This window comes from Elephas maximus, chromosome 3 (assembly GCF_024166365.1).
Source record: "Elephas maximus indicus isolate mEleMax1 chromosome 3, mEleMax1 primary haplotype, whole genome shotgun sequence".
Lineage (NCBI taxonomy): Eukaryota > Metazoa > Chordata > Mammalia > Proboscidea > Elephantidae > Elephas > Elephas maximus.
The window spans coordinates 86,620,264-86,636,287 of record NC_064821.1 but is presented as its reverse complement, the minus strand read 5'-3'; the positions used below and the strand labels follow the sequence as shown (position 1 = coordinate 86,636,287).

The window sequence follows — 16,024 nt, the reverse complement described above, 5'->3', positions numbered from 1 at the left end:
GTATGTCCTACTCAGTCTCTCCTTCCCTAGCTTGTGGCAAACTGATGGCCTTTTCCAGGTTTTGAGAATGTGTCCCAGTTTAGGTATGATGGTACATATCAGACACAGGGACCAAGTAAAGTATTTGTTGAGTGTCCAGTGAATAGGTTAGAGCTGAAAGTCCTGTGCCTCCTCTTTCCCTTTATCTCTCCCCTCCTATAAGCCCCAGAGAACTTGCATTGCTGGATCCTGTAGGTTTCTGATAACAGTATTTATGTGGCCTTAGGCAAGTTTTGCTTCTCTCATCTGTAAAACAGAAATAATGGAACTTACTTCTTAGTGTTGGCTAAAAGATTTAATGAGATAATATATATATATAGCTCTGAGGGCAGTGTCTTGGTACTTTTATTACTAACAGTATTTTACACAATAATTTTTTAAAAGTGGCCAGCAGCTGGGTAACTTGGCCTTTGGCTTAGTCTGTTTTGGGTCTTCTCAGTTGTCATTGTGACCACGTGATAGAACATAGCCCCTGGTGGTTACAGCCAGCAGACAGGAGGAAGTTATAACAAAAGCAAGGCACTGCTCTTAGTAACGGGAGATTTTCAGACAGCAGGAGTGCCATCCAGAATCCTGGAACTTTCTTCAGGGTGGACCTTAGCCCTAGCACCATCAGTGATGTAAATTGAGTTAGCAGCTTCCTGATAGAAATTCACCAAAGTGTGATATCCATTTCTCCCTGTCTCTTTGGGGTGATTTTTTAGTGTCGCCACCATTGTGGCCCTACATCTTTATAAATTGCCTCTCGAATGTTTTGTGTTACTTTTAACCACCGCTCTGGGAAGTAGGTCAGAGTGTCAGCATTATTGTCCCTGCTACCCATGTGAAGAAACTGAGGCCCAGGAAGGTTAAGTGAGTTGCCTGAGGTCATGCTGTGAGATGCTGTCAGAACTAGAACTGATTTGCCTCCAAATGAAATTGTGTTAGCTTATTGCTGTGATTTCTCTTCCCTTGAGTGAGAGATGAATAGTCATTGCAGAACTGTAGTCTGATGCAGCCTTGTCCAGATGTGTTAGGCTTAATTTGGGTCCCACTTTATCCACTTGGTCCTGTTGGGTTTTAATTGATGACTGCTAGGACCAGGGCTGTTTGTGAAGCAGATTTCCCTTTGGGTCTTTGTTTTTAGCCTGTCCTTCTTTGGGGACATTCCTGGGGGAGCCTTGGGTTACGAGGGATTGCTTTGATATGTTCAAAATTGTGCCTTGTGCCCCACAGCTACAGGTAAAATCAAAAGGCAGATAATTTATGGGAGTGTCAGAGCTGGCCGCTGGCACCTCAGGAGGCCATTAGTATGCCTGTTCAGATCCTCTGTGTCCTTGCAATTGATTCCTCTTTGCATGAGCCTGATTTGGGAAGCTGTAGATCTGTGGGTAGTGATTGGATGTGACAGTCCAAACACCGGTCCCTAAATTAATCCTTTTAATAGTATTCTGGCACCAAGGTAATTCTCTCTCTCTCTAAACTGGGGAGGACAGAATGGGGTAGGCTGGGAGGAAGGAGAGAGAAGGAAAAGAAAAGAAGCTTTGCTTGGTGCTTAGGGCCCTGCTCTGTTCTGGAATGTTCTGATTCCAGAGCACTGAGTGTCATGACTTTGGGCATACTAATTCATTCAGCAAACATTTACTCACATTTACTTTGTGCCTTGCCCTGTGCTGGATGCTGGGGATACAGAAATGAATAAAACATGGTCCTTGTCCTTAAGGATCTATGTTCAGCTCAGTGTTTCTCAGACTTTTAAAACTCATGCACCATTTATATAAAAAGACAAATCTCATGCTCTTCTTTAATGTTATTTGAAATTTTAAAGCGTCTGTCAAAAAAACAAGTTGAAGAAATTATCATCTCAAATACCCACATATATCTGCTACCTTCCATATTCCCCTAAACCAAAACAAAACAAAAACCAAACCCATTGCTGTTGAGTTGATTCCGACTCATAGCAACTGTATAGGACAGAGTAAAACTGCCTCATAGGGTTTCCAAGGAGCAGCTGGTGGATTTGAACTGCCGACCTTTTGGTTAGCAGCTGAGCTCTTAACCACTGTGCCACCCTAGCTCCCTGAAAATTACTGGTAGTGGGAGAAACAGATACCTAAAAATCTTACAATAAAGTGAGATAAAAGTTATGAAATAGGAATAAATTGTGCTACTGGAGCACTCTTAAGCAATTAACTTTGTGAGGGGGTGCCAGAGAAAGCAACTAAAAAGAGATTTGAGCTGAGCTGGATTTTGAAGAAGGAGCAATAATTTGACTAGTAAAAAATAGAGGAAGTAGATTCCAAAATAGAGGGAGTAGCGTTTGCCAAGGCCCGGATTTGTAAAGGGAAATGTCACATTTGGAGACCTAAGGAAGAGCTGGTTGTAATTCTGCCTTCTTCCAGTTTCTCTGCTCTGTGAGATGGGAAGATTTATTCCTCCAGACTTGTATTGAAAAGAGGTTTTGAGTTCCTTGTGCTGCAGTTGTGTTACTCCAGGGCACCCCTCCTTGCTGCTCCTTTTTGTGCCCGGGGGTGCGATTTATTTTTCTTTTTAAAATGTAAAAAGAAAATGGTGTAATAATAGAAAAAAAAGATAATTATGAAAACAAATTTGGATGATTTGGACAAACCTAATTATTGCTTATGGTTATGTTATTGTTAGTTGAAGTCACACTTTACCTCCAAAGAAGGTGATATGTGTCATTAGCCCTGTGGCTGATGGGAACATGAGTCAAATGGGAAAATGTGGACCATCAGGCTTGGGAGAGGAGAGCAGGGCCCTGAAGCTGAGCACCTCTGAGCCTTAGTTTCTTCATTTGCAAAATAGGAATACTGTTACCCATTTTGCTTGATAGTTGGGAGGATTAAATGGGATAAAATATGATGTTACCAATATATACAGTGCCTGGCTTATAGTAGATTTTCAGAAAATGAGTTTCAGTTTCCTCTTTCTCATTTATTAACAAGAGCTTTCATTTATTGAGCGCTTACTCTGTGCCGGGTATTGTGCAAAGCACTGTATATATATCATATGATTGAATCCTATAATGTTCAAAGAGATTAAGTATTATTTTTGTAGCTATTATTGTAAAGAATATATGGTGGAGTCAGGATTTGGACCCATGTTTGTCTAATATCAGTGTTTTAACAGTTAGGTTGTATGACTCCATGCTTCTGTGCCTGTTCTCCATCTTGGAAGGAGGGGTATAGGAGGTGCTTGAGTAGTTCTAGGTACCTCTCCTCTAGGGTCAGGTGTTGTCCACAAGTGTGGAAGGAGGTGCTTAAAGTGACAAGGCATCTATCCCCTTCCCTCCCTCCATATCTAGCCTATTATGGTGTCTTAGGATACAAGCCTTTGCCCACTCTCGTGTGTGATGGAGTTGGAACTCACTTGTAGAACTTTGCAAAGAGACATCTCCCAGCTTTGACCCAGGAAGAAGTTTGCTAAAGCTGCTGAATCTGACTAATGGGTTCACAAACAGGAGGCAAATCTCAGTTGCTTTTTTGTATGTGCCCCCCTTGAGCTTCTGAGACTGGACAATGGAAGCCTGCTATGGCCTGTGATGTTGTATTTAGAATTTGGTGTCCTGAAGGCCTTTAGTAACTTTAGCCCTGCTGATAGTTTGGGATTAGCAGCTGCTTCTGATGTTGAGGTAGCTCTCCCTAGTCCTGTCCTAGAAGTAGTGGCTGTTGCTGCAGGCCAAGGCAGTAACATGTTTAGAGAGGAGGGCAGTGCTTTGTTGGGGTTTAGGACCTGGCTGTAGAGTTCCTGCTTCCATCCCACTTTTGGGCCATCAGGAGGTCATGCTTTGTTTTGTCTTCAGCAGAGGACTGTAGTCTTCAGCAGAGGCCCAAGCCTCTTTTGAGACTGTGGAAAGCTTAGGGGATGAGTGGTAAGGCCTGCTCCTTGTGTTGGAGCAGCCGGCAGAGGCTCTGGACTGGGAGTTGGGAGCCTGGGGTTCTAGTTTTATTCTGACTTGCTATGTGAACCTTGGGCAGGTCCTTTTCTCTTTCTGGAGCTCCTTTCCCCTGGCTGGCTAGATTGTAACCTCTGAGTTTTTCACCTTCGACAGTCTGATTTTCACAGAAAGTGCTCAGGCAGTAAGAACGCATTCATTAGATTGAAGATTATGACTTTTGAAGGCATGCAGCGTTTATTTATATTTTTCCTCAGCATGATCTTTAGCTGCCTAAGATGAAGCCTGTGACTAAGCAAGTTCCAGACAGGTGTTACTGTGTTCTTTGTTGTTGCCTTTGTGGCTCAGGTGCTGAGGACTTATGATACTGTAGGTCAAGTTGGAACAGGGACTTGCCCCAGGACTTGGAGCTGAGGAAGGCACAGCTGTAGGGATCCCAGGTGCTTCTAGTCAGCTAGACTCAGAACCTGCTTGTGGTGTACTGGAGTTTCCCTGGAATATACCCCTCCTTGTCCAGGCTGGCTTTTAATTAAATGGATTGAACCCAGGGATGGTACAAACCCACACCCTCCCTCAGAGATTCCAAGTATATGTGGTTGGGGACATGGGGTGGGAGTAGACCACATATTTCATGATGGGCTTCCCTTGTTTTCCCATCCCCCAGGCTCCTCTGGCCTGTGTATGTAGATATTAAAGAATGGTCCCCTCCCTTTGCCCTCCCTTCCCCCATCCAGTAATGGAAGGCTATAAAATGTCTATTTACCCAAGACACCAGAATGACTCCTCTGTGGTTCCACTAATCTGGTGATTTGGTGCTTCTTTGGTCTCTCAGGTAAATACAGATTGAGTCTTTTTATAAAGGCATATTATTTCCCTCATTAAATGTGTGTTTTGGCACATGCGTTATTTACCTGATAGACAGTAATGGCTGCAGAGGAGCCATTGCTGTCTGTTGTGTAAATACTCTGCACAGAGACCGTCCTCCAGGGGCTGTGGCTCAGGCCTGTTTCTCCAAATCGGGCTGGCACCGTAGCAGTCCCTCTTTACCCCTCACTTGTCATTCTTGGGGGGCTGGTCTCTTCATTTTGAGGAGGGAATCATTCATTTTCCTCCTTGCTGTAGGCAACTTACTACTTTATTTTGCTAGGAGAAGGGAAAGGATGTCTGAGAAGCAATGTGTATAAATCTTGGTCTTTGATGAAAGATGTTGTTAGCTGCTGTGGAGTCAGCCCCTGACTTGTGACCCTATGCAAACAGGATTAGACACTTGTGATCCATAGGGTTTTTGTTGGCTGATGCTTTGGAAGTAGATTGCCAGGCCTTTAGTCTGGAAGTGTCTTTGAAACCTGTTTAGCATCGTAGCAACAGGGACAGATGGGTGGTGGCTGCAGTGCGGTGGATTGTCTGGGAATTGGACCCGGGTGTCTGCATGGAAGGTGAGCATTCTGTTACTGAACCACCACTGCAGAGATACATAGACTCATACACTGTTTCTTTTGAGCTCTGCCCCTCAACTAGCTGCTCAAAGCTCCAGTTGATGTTATGGACTTATATTCTGCAAACTTGTGACCAAAGTAAAAAGGCATCAGTACCCAAAAAACCAAACACACTGGCATCCAGGCAATTCCAACTCGTAGTGACTATAGGGTAGGGTAGAACTGCCCATTGAGTTTCCAGGGTGCACCTGGTGGGTTCGAACTGCCGACCTTTTGGTTAGCAGCTGTGGCACTTAACCACTACACCACCAGGGTTTCCAATAGGAAAGGGAAATCCTAGGGGGTGACAAGGTCGGGTGGAGAGCTTCTGCAGGGAGTACAGAGGTGTTTCCTGAAAAGGCTCTAAAAGTGGCAGGAGTGCCCATCCAGGGGGGCATTGAGTAGAGGTCTTTTATTGGAGACTTAGCTGGATAGAGGAGACTGTTTGGGCAGAGAGATGCTTTGATTGTCGGCTTTTACCAGCCTCCCTGCCAGAAGAGAGCATGCGGCCTACCTTCCTTGAGCCGTGTGGGGAGATTGCTTTATCACATACTGGTTGTTCTGTTTCTTTCTTTCTTTTTTTTTTTTAAATCACATTGCACATGGATTTTAAAAAATAATTTTTTAAAAGTTTTAAACAGTTGAGTTAACATAAAAGCCAGTAAGTACAGTACAATTTTTTTCCAGAACCATTTGAGAGTTAAGTTGCCACCTAATGTACCATCACCCCTGAATACTTCGCGTGTATTTCCTACAGACAAGAGCATTTGCCTACTTAATCACAATACAGCCTTAAAAATCGGAAATTAACAGTGATATGTTATTTCCATCTAATCCTTCAAGTTTTGCTGATTGTCTCAGTGATGCCCTTTGTAGCAAAAGGAGCCAGTTCAAAATCATGCCGTTAAATTTAGTTATTAAGTCTCATTAGACTCCTTTTAAGGAGCAATCAACTCGATGGCAGTTGGTTTTTGGTTTTTGGCGGTGCCGTGGTTAAGAGCTCAGCTGCTAACCAAAAGGTCAGCAGTTCGAATCTACTAGGAGCTCCTTGGAAACCCTATGGGGTGTCGTTCTCCTCTGTCCTATAGGGTTGCTATGAGTCAGAATTGACTTGATGGCAGTGAATTTGGTTTGGATTTGGGTGGTGCAACTTATAAGCACTTGGCTGCTAACCAAAAGGTTGGTGGTTTGAACCCACCCAGTGGTTCCACGGGAGAGAGACTTGGCGATCTATTCCCGTAAAGATTACAGCCTAGAAAACCCTATGGGGCAGTTCTGCTTTGTCACATGGTGTCACTATGAATTGAAATCGACTTGACGGCACCTAACAACAAGCCTCCTTTTAGACTTACCTCAGTAAATGTTCCTAGATATTCATGACCTTGATACTTTTGAATATGACAAGTTTGTTATTGTGTAGACTGTCCCTGAAGTGGTTTGTCTGATATTTTCTCATGATTAGATTCAGATGATGCATCTTCGATAGAAATATCACAGAAGTGATGTTTTTCTCATTGCATTCTATCAGGTGGTGCATGATTTTGATTTATCCCATTATTGATGTTGATCATTTTGATCACGTGATTAAGGTGGTGTCCACTAGGCTTCTCCATTATAAATATTCGTGGCACCCCCACCCCTCGTCATATTTAATAAGCATTTGAGGGGTGATACATTGAAACTATGTAGATATTCCTCATCAAACTTTACTTTTATTATTTATTTATTTAATCTTCATGGACTCCTGGTTTCCTTTTATTCAGTGCATTGTAATCCATTACAATCATTATTTATCTTGATGTTAAAATTGTTCTCTGTTTGGCCAGTGGGAGTCCCTTCAAGCTGGCTTCTGTATCCTTTTGACATGTTCCCATCATTCTGTGAGCATTTCCTTGCTTTCTGGCACAAAACGTTCCAGGCTCACTTGGTACTTTCCTTGCCAAAGCTTTGAAATAAGCCATTTCTCCAAGGAGCCCTGGTGGTTTAGAAGGCCAGATCTGGGTCCTAGGTATGCTCATTGCTGTTGGAGTGTTGTGCTCTCAGACCTTTTAGTAGATAAAGCTAGAAGATATATAAGCATGTGTGTATATATTTGCATATAAATATATGTACATGATATCTGTACTCACATTTGCATCTGTATTTCTATATCTTATCTATATCAGAAACCGTGAGTTTACACTGTTACTGCCAATTCCAATCCAACAGCATAGTGTTCATTCTAATTTTCTCCCTTTTCATATCTTAACTCCTTTCCCTGACAGTGAGAAACCTGGTTCCTATTATCCTTAATATTTCTACTTTTTTGATCAGTCCTCTTGCATGCAAACTAATCTCCCACTTTTGCCATTGCCCTTTTCTCCCATGGGTGCCATTTTACCCTGCTCATGACTCCCCATGTCAAACTGCCTGTATATGGATGCCCTCGTCACTCCCACTTGAGTTCTGACATGCCTACCTGTTTCTGCATGGATGCCTACCTCTCCCTGCTTGGACTTTGACGCTCTGCCTTCTGTTCCCTCCATCCAGCTGGTGTAGACAACTATCTTGCTATTCTACACCTAATGGCTTTAGGCTTGAATTTTTCAGGAAGGGAAGAGGAAGATCTGCCCTCTGTTTCTTGACTTGAGCTGAACTTGGTTGTTAGAAGTTTAAGAGAAGTATAGAACCCAGTTGCTGACATGCGGAAGGCTTGTCTCCTAATGTCTACTCTCTCTACTCTCAAGACTTCCTACAGGAGAGACTTTTTGATGTAGATGAAATCGAAAGAGACAGTGAGGGCTGCAAGCAAGAGGAGCTCTGGTCAAGAATGTGCTGTCCATGGGAGGAGATAGGGTATAAACAGTATGCTATATGGGAGGTCCAGAGCATTTTAGGGATCCTCTGAGGCTGCTTTATGAATTAACTGCATTTGTAGGCCAAGAGTATGGGAATCCAGGCTTGGCCAGATGGGCCTAGCCAATAATATTAAGCTAATACTTTTGAGCAGTGCCAGACACTGCTGTAAGTGCTTTACATGTGTCATGTCATTTCATACTCAAGGAGTAGGTGCTATCATTATTGTCATTTTACGGTGAGGAATTGAGGAACAGAGCTTGCCCACAATGCCATGGCTAGTAATTGACAGTATTTCAGGATTCAAACCTGGACTACCCGTTGCCGTCGAGTCAATTCCGACTCATAGCAACCCTATAGGACAGAGTAGAACCGCCCCATACGGTTTCCAAGGAGTGGCTGGTGAATTTGAACTGCCGACGTTTTGGTTAGCAGCCATAGCTTTTAACCACTACGCCACCAGGGTTTCCAAAAACCAAACCCATTGCCGTTGAGTTGATTTAGACTAAAAAAACCAACCAAACCCATTGCCGTCAAGTCAATTCCATCTCATAGCGACCCTATAAGACAAAGTAGAACTGTCCCATAGAGTTTCCAAGGAGCACCTGGTAGTTTTGAACTGCCAACCTTTTGGTTAGCAGCTGTAGCACTTAACCACTACGCCACCAGGGTTTCCAGATTTAGACTAAGCCCCCCCTTAATCATGATACTTAATTGCCTGTAGTATTTGGTAGATGGGGTCTGGTTGACAGTACATACAGTATATACTATATACATGCATTGGAGAATGTTAAAACCTTTAAAAAGCCCTTCTGTGTTAACTGGAATGGAAAATCTGCTCAGACTGGTGTATCCACTCAGCAAGGCTTCCACTACTGTTCAGGAGTGGGTGATATGAAGTTATTTTAGATACAGGCTTTCAAAGGGATATCGGCACTTTGCCTTTCCAAGGGATTAGACAGGGAAACTCAAGCCAGCCTTTGCCTACCCTGGGCTGAGGAATTTTAGCTGCATTTTTGGAGCGGTCATAAAGTGGTGGTGAAAATAATTGCTGCACTTGGGTAGGATCCATGAAGAATTTAAAATACTTTTTGGCCTTAATGCCACTGAATCTCCATAGAATCTCACTATAAAAAAGACAAGCCAAAAACCAAACCTGTTGATGTTGTCAATTCTGAGTCATAGCGACCCTATAGGGCAGCGTAGAACTGCCCTGTAGCGTTTCCGAGGAGTGGCTGGTAGATTGAAACTGTTGACCTTTCGGTTAGCAGGCAAACTCTTAATCTATAAACCAAACCAAAACCAAACCCAGTGCCGTCGAGTCGATTCCGACTCATAGTGACCCTATAGGACAGAGTAGAACTGCCCCATAGAGTTTCCAAGGAGAACCTGGCAGATAAAAAAAAAAAAAAATAGGGACAGGGAAATCGAGGCCCCACACCAGCATATACCCTAAGTTTTTGCTGTTTACTCCGTGAGTTAGGAAGAGCTGGGAAGAGAAGTGATATTTGATCTTGCCCGTGTCTGCTCAGGTAATAGTGACCTCATTGCCTTGGAATATACTGTGGGCTTCACAGGGTGCTGTTCCCTCTACCTATGCAGAGGGAGTTCGGTGCCCACTTGCAGCCATTCAGGGGCAAACTTTTGGCTCTATTTTAATGGTGCTTAACCCACCACCCACTGCCGTCGTGTCGATTCCGACTCATAGCGACCCTATAGGACAGAGTAGAATTGCCCTGTAGAGTTTCCAAGGAGTGCCTGGTAGATTCGAACTGCCGACCTTTTGGTTAACAGCCATAGCACTTAACCACTACGCCACCAGGGTTTCCTTAATGATGCTTAGGAAGGCATAAACTGTGGCCATTTCTGTTTTGAGCACTGAGATTTCTTGTTTGAGGATAAAACAAACCAAACTCACTGCTGTCAAGTCGATTTCTGACTCAGAGCCACCCCATAGGATTGTAAATCTCTACGGAAGCAGACTGCCATATCTTTCTCCCGCAGAGCCATTAGTGATTTCGAACTGCTGACCTTTTGGTTAACAGTCAGGCGCCTTAACCACTTCGCCACTAGGGCTTCTTTTGAGGGTTGAGTTTAGGGAGGTTTGAGTGTTGTGTATAAAAGGAGAAACATGCAAAATTTCTGCTTTATTCCTATATATTTTTTAGGAAACTTCACTTATTTCTGAGTAAAACTTTAGGCTTTGATTTTATTATTTTGTTAGCCCTCTGGGGAGCAGACATTCTACAAATTTAAAAGGAAAACTGTTAAAGGAAAAGTGATTCAAGCTTTTTTTTTTTTTTTTTTTTGCACATGTTCACTCAGAAAACTTTACTAGACTTTTAGCAATGTTCGCATTACTGCCACATCTGGGTTTTCTCTTTTTCTTCCCTACTTAAAAAAGTCCCACAGTCATCCAGGGCCTCTAGTAGAGAGTGAGTCTAAATGCAGCAATGGGACAGCCTAAGGCTGTTACCAGCTGTGCTCTCCAGGCATTGTTCATTCCCCCAGGGTGCCACTCACTACTGTGGGGGTTGGTGAACCACCAGAATATCTTGAGCAAAGTCCCCTGTGATTGGCTTTGTTCAGTTTCATGTTGGGGGAGGAGGATATATGGAGATGTCAAGGTACAGACAGGAAAGCCAGGGGCAAATGGCTCATAATGGAGGGGCTGAGGAGAGAGTGTGGGCATTTTCCAGTGTTAAGTCTGAGTCTACTTAGCTTCCAGGATTGATTGTCTAACTGGGTCACCTCATGCTACTTTGGGACCCTTAACTGTTGCCACCTGAGAAGTGACCACAGAATTTCTCTCTTCTCTCTTTTGAACTTGAAAGTTCCACTTAAAGATGAAGGCCAGTTGCATGTTGTTTTGAGAATGATCTGGGAAACTCAGAGCTTTGATAATGCTGCAGGTGCTAGTATTAGGGTCTTGAACTTCAGTAATGAATACTGTGATTTAGAAAAGGGGCCCAGAAACTGGGCAGTGGTTCATGTTGTGTGATTATTCCTGAAGACTGGGTGGAACAGGGCCACAGTGGGAGGGGAGTAACACAGGCTCTCTGTTTTTTTTTTTTAACTTTCCTTCCCCTAAGTTTTAGATGCTTCTGGATGTTCAATGCTAGCACCTTTACAGACTGGAGCAGCTCGATTTTCTTCATATTTACTTTCAAGAGCAAGAAAAGTGCTGGGCTCCCACTTATTTTCTCCTTGTGGTGTTCCGGAGTTCTGCTCCATATCCACCAGAAAGCTGGCGGCGCACGGCTTTGGTGCATCCATGGCGGCAATGGTGTCCTTCCCTCCCCAGAGGTATCACTACTTTTTAGTGCTGGACTTTGAGGCCACGTGCGACAAGCCGCAGATCCATCCTCAGGTAACTGCTGTATCATTGACTGAGAAAGGTGGGGTGGGCAAGGAGGGAGGGAGAATAATCTTGCCTCCTGGGACCCAGAGGAGGTTTCTCATGTCGTCCTGGCTTTTTGCTGCTCACCCAGAGGTCCTGCCTTGGAAGCAGGATGTGGTTCAGGTGTGGTAGAGTAAGGTAGAACTGAGAACTGATCTCTTAGGAGAATTGAGCATATTTTTTCTCTCTAGTCTCAGCTTTTGCTGTCAAAATATTTTCTTCTCTTCCATCCTTCCTCTCTTTTTTTCCCTCTTCCCCTTTTTTGTTTGCTGCTGCTTTTTTTTTTTTTACTGAGTTCTGTGGTAGCCCGCTCTAAGATGGCCCCCAATCATCTCTGCCTCCTGGTATTTATGCCCATGGTAGTCCCCTCCCACACTGAATCAAAGCTAGCCATGTATAACCAATAGAATATAGTGGAAGAAACAGTGTGTGACTTCTCAGGCTAAGTCATAAAAGGCATTGCAATTCCTTCCTCTTTTGAATTACTTGCTGTGGGGGAAACCAGCCACCATGCTATGTTTGAGAACACCCAAGCAGCCCTGTAGAGAGGCACATGGAACTGAGCCTTCTGGCCTGAAGCCAGTACCATCTTGCCGGCCATGTGAGCTATCTTGGAAGTGAATCCCCCAACCCCAGTCAAGCCTTCAGATGACGGCATCCTCAGTGGACATCTGACTTCACCTCGGAAGAGACCCTGAGCCAGGGCTAGCTAGCCTAGCCGCTCCTGAATTCCTGACTCACAGAAACTGTGAGAGATAATAAATGATTATGTTTTAAGCCACTCAGTTTTGGGATGATTTGTTATATAGCATTAGATGGCCTGAACAAGCACCGTTGTTGGTCCATTGGAAAGGAAAATTTCTTTGCCTGTTTTTTTTTTTAGTCACGAGCTGTGTTCAGAGACCTTTTACCTTTTAAGATAGTGCCGTCAGGAAGCCTGGACTGGCAACAATGAGGCATATAGACAGATAGGTGATTAAATTAGAGTGCTTGGGGTTCGTTTTCGTTTTCGGGGAATGTTTGGGATCTGATGTGGCGGCTCATTGTTGTGCAAAAACCAAACCCAACCCAGTGCCACTGCGTTGATTCCAACTCATAGGGACCCTGTAGGAGAGAGTAGAACTGCCCCATAGAGTTTCCAAGGAGCACCCGGCAGATTCAAACTGCTGACCCTTTGGTTAGCCCCTTTGGTTAGCCCCTTTGGTTAGCCCCTTTGGTTAGCAGCCCTAGCACTTAACCACTATGCCACCAGGGTTTCCCATTGTTATGCAGGGGCCTTGAATATGCCTAGCTCTAGGTCTGTAACTCTTTCCTGTGGGGCGGGGTTAGCAGGGTGTGTAACTATGGGATACACAGACATGCTGTTCTGGGACCAGTTTTCAACTGGCAGTAAGCAGAAGGGGATGAAGAGGGTCTCTGTGTCAGGCACTGAGACGCAGGGAGGAGTGGGGCTCATTCTTAGATAAACTAGGCTCATTTCTCCTGGTTGGTTTTTTCCAGGAAGGGGTCTATCTTTAGAATGGTGGTTTATCTTACATAAAGCAGACACTCCAACCCCTTTATATTTCCCTTTCTCCCCTCTTCTTTCCTGTTCTCCCTTAAAGGAGTGGTCTGCCTTTAGGGCATTGGGATCAGGTCTGCTGAAGCTTAGGAAGACTAGGAGCCAGATAAGGAGAATGTTCTAAGGGAACGAGCTTTGGATGAAGAGGAATGCTGCTTGTGAGCTACTCTCTGTCTCTTGCTCCTGCCCCTCTGTAGAGTCTTCTCTGTCTCCCAAAACTAATGGATTTTCTCCTTGCATGGTGGATGTTTCTGGGTGGTGGGTTGAGAATGTGGTTATGCAAATTCTCCCAGAGTGGAAACTGGGGATTCATATCCGAAAATGCCACATTATTTCCCTACTGATGTGGATATCATTTACTGAGTAGGTCCCAGTGGGACTGAGTCTAAAACTCAACACATCCCTGTTGCATATGATTCATCCCTCTTCTGAACACTCATGATCACTTGGCATCTCCCTTAAGGCATTTACTACTTTCTGCCTCCTGGCACATGCTTATGTATGTTTTCTTATCTTTTCAGTTAGATTATAAGCTCAGATAATTATATAGGTCTGTTCTCTTGTCCTGCAGAAGGTCCTGCTATTGTTCCTTAGGCTTTAGCCTGATTCATGTCTCAATTTGGTCTCTCTGTTAATGTTACCTTTCATCTCTCCTTCAAAGAGATTTTTTTTTTTTTTCCAAGTGCTTAAGATATACTACAGTACAGATTTAAACTACTTGTGTCACCAGCTTCCTTCCCAGACCTCGGCACCAAGGCTCTCTAGACCCAGGCTGTGGAAGGGCTTCATTCTGTTTACCAGGCTCTGGGCCTGATTAAAGATTATCACCAGAATCACTGAACCCTGATGATGTGATTCCAAGGGCGCTTAAGGAATTGGCTGCCCTGGTTCATTATTAGCAAAGCATTAGCTGTTGCTTTAGAGAACTCAGGAAGAAGCATTTGCTGTCTTGCTTATCTTTAAAAGGGGAATACGAATGATCTTGGAAATTATAGACCTGTTAGTTTACTGTGATTCTAGAGAAGATACTTGACCTGATCGTCAGATAATCAATCAGCAAACAGCTGGAAGAGCGTAGGGTACTGAGTAATAACTTATATGGGTTTGTGAAGAAGAGCAAATCCCGTCAGATCAATCTAACTTCTTGCTGTGACATAGTGATGGATTTGAGTGGATCTAGGCCAAGTGATAAATGTAATGCATCTCAACTTCATTAAGCCTCTACAATGCTGTGATCAACAGGTAGGAAGGTGAGTTTGGGGCTAGATATCTACGTTGGATTGCCCATTGGACCCCCTTAGGAAAGGGATGGGCAGATCAGTAGTGACTTGAGACTTGTTAGTTGCAACTTAAAGCTTCCTCCTTCTCCCCTTTTTTTTCTTTAAAGTTTGCAGATAGCAAGATCCTAGTAGAATTCAGAGAAAGCTTAGAAGATAGATTGGAGAAGTCATCAGTTGCAGATAGGACAGTATCTTTCCATTGAAGGCCTCATAGGTCAGATCTTCATTAGAGCCTCTGTGTGTTTTGGTATTTTGGTCAAGAAGGGAGGAAAGAAACAAGGAAGAAAATTGGAAAAGCTCAGGATAGGAGCAATAAAAATGATTAGAAGCACAAAAATAGGATTTGGAGATAAAGAAGAGAGCTAAATAAATTCACGTGGAAAGTGGTTGTAACAAACAAACAAAAAAACCCATTGCAGTTGAGTCAATTCCGACTCTTGGCGACCCTTTAGGACAGATAGAACTTCCCCATAGGGTTTCCAAGGAGTGGCTGGTGGATCCAGCTGCCGACCTTTTGGTTAGCTGCTGTAGCTCTTAGCCACTGTACCACCAGAGCTCCTAGTTGTTCCAAGGAGTATGATAATAACTTGTTTCTCATTTTACTAAGGACAATAACAAAGTGAATTAAAATTGAAGCAGGGAAGATTCAGATTTAGGGTTAGAATGAACTTCCAGAAGAGACAGTAAAGGGCTAGAATATGGTAAGCAAGTTATATTAGCCTTCCCTACTGTTCTCCGAATGGCTTGATGGCTGTCCACTTGGCAGGGATTATGGATGAGGTCTGCATGCTTCCTGGGGTTGGATTTGGGATTGTGAATTGGAACCATATCAGCTCCCCTCATCCTGGCTTCCAGGAGCTTTCAGTACTCAGAGTCCTCCGCATAGTACACTTCTGATTCTTATGGGAGTGTGTCATACTCCTCGGATATGTAGGGGCAGGAACAGGTTTGGGGCCAGGGCCTATCTGGAGGCTTGGCGTGGGGCTCATTTCTTTCATCTGTCTCTGATTTTCAGAAGTCCCTGGGTCAGCTTATTGGGACTATCCTAAAGGAATGCCATCATGAAAAACTAACAGGTGTAGTTCTGTTTGTACTTGGGTGAGTAACACTATTGGTTATAAACACGGTAAAACATCTGGTATTTTCCATTTGTCATCACTTTTGCTGTTTGTTTTTGTGCTTTGTTCAGCTAGGTGAAACTGGCGTGATCGGTTTGCCAGTTATAGGCTTTTTCGTTCTGATTTTTTGCACTCATTTGATTTGTTTTACATGTTTTGATTCAGATTAACATGGTAGGTATTGATTGAACATGAGACTCTTTTTCATTTGAAAACATTTTTCATTAAATGTTAATTTAGGTATTTAATGTTTTAGGGGCTCTAGACTTGAGGAATATGATTTCTTTCTTGTTTTAGGAATTAATTGTGCCCTATTATAGAAGTGGATCTTATCTGGTCCAGGAGAATGTGGCTTCGCTGTCCTCGCTAGCAGGAGTTCATGCTGCTCATTTTGGTGTGGCTGTGCATCGAATGATGGCGT

At 43.6% G+C, this 16,024-nt stretch overlaps 1 protein-coding gene across 5 annotated transcripts in view; it reads left to right on the top strand.

Annotated features, from left to right (window-relative positions):
• ERI3 (ERI1 exoribonuclease family member 3) overlaps positions 1-16,024 on the top strand; it is a 151,210-nt gene that overhangs the window by 17,769 nt on the left and 117,417 nt on the right. For 3 of the 5 annotated variants that reach the window (XM_049879075.1, XM_049879074.1, XM_049879072.1), the window contains one exon: positions 11,337-11,614. In XM_049879075.1, the coding sequence (XP_049735032.1) occupies positions 11,360-11,614 (255 nt within the window). In that variant the 5' untranslated portion in view covers positions 11,337-11,359. The remainder of the gene's footprint in view (positions 1-11,336; positions 11,615-16,024) is intronic. The other 2 variants (XM_049879073.1, XM_049879076.1) reach the window with 1 other exon arrangement.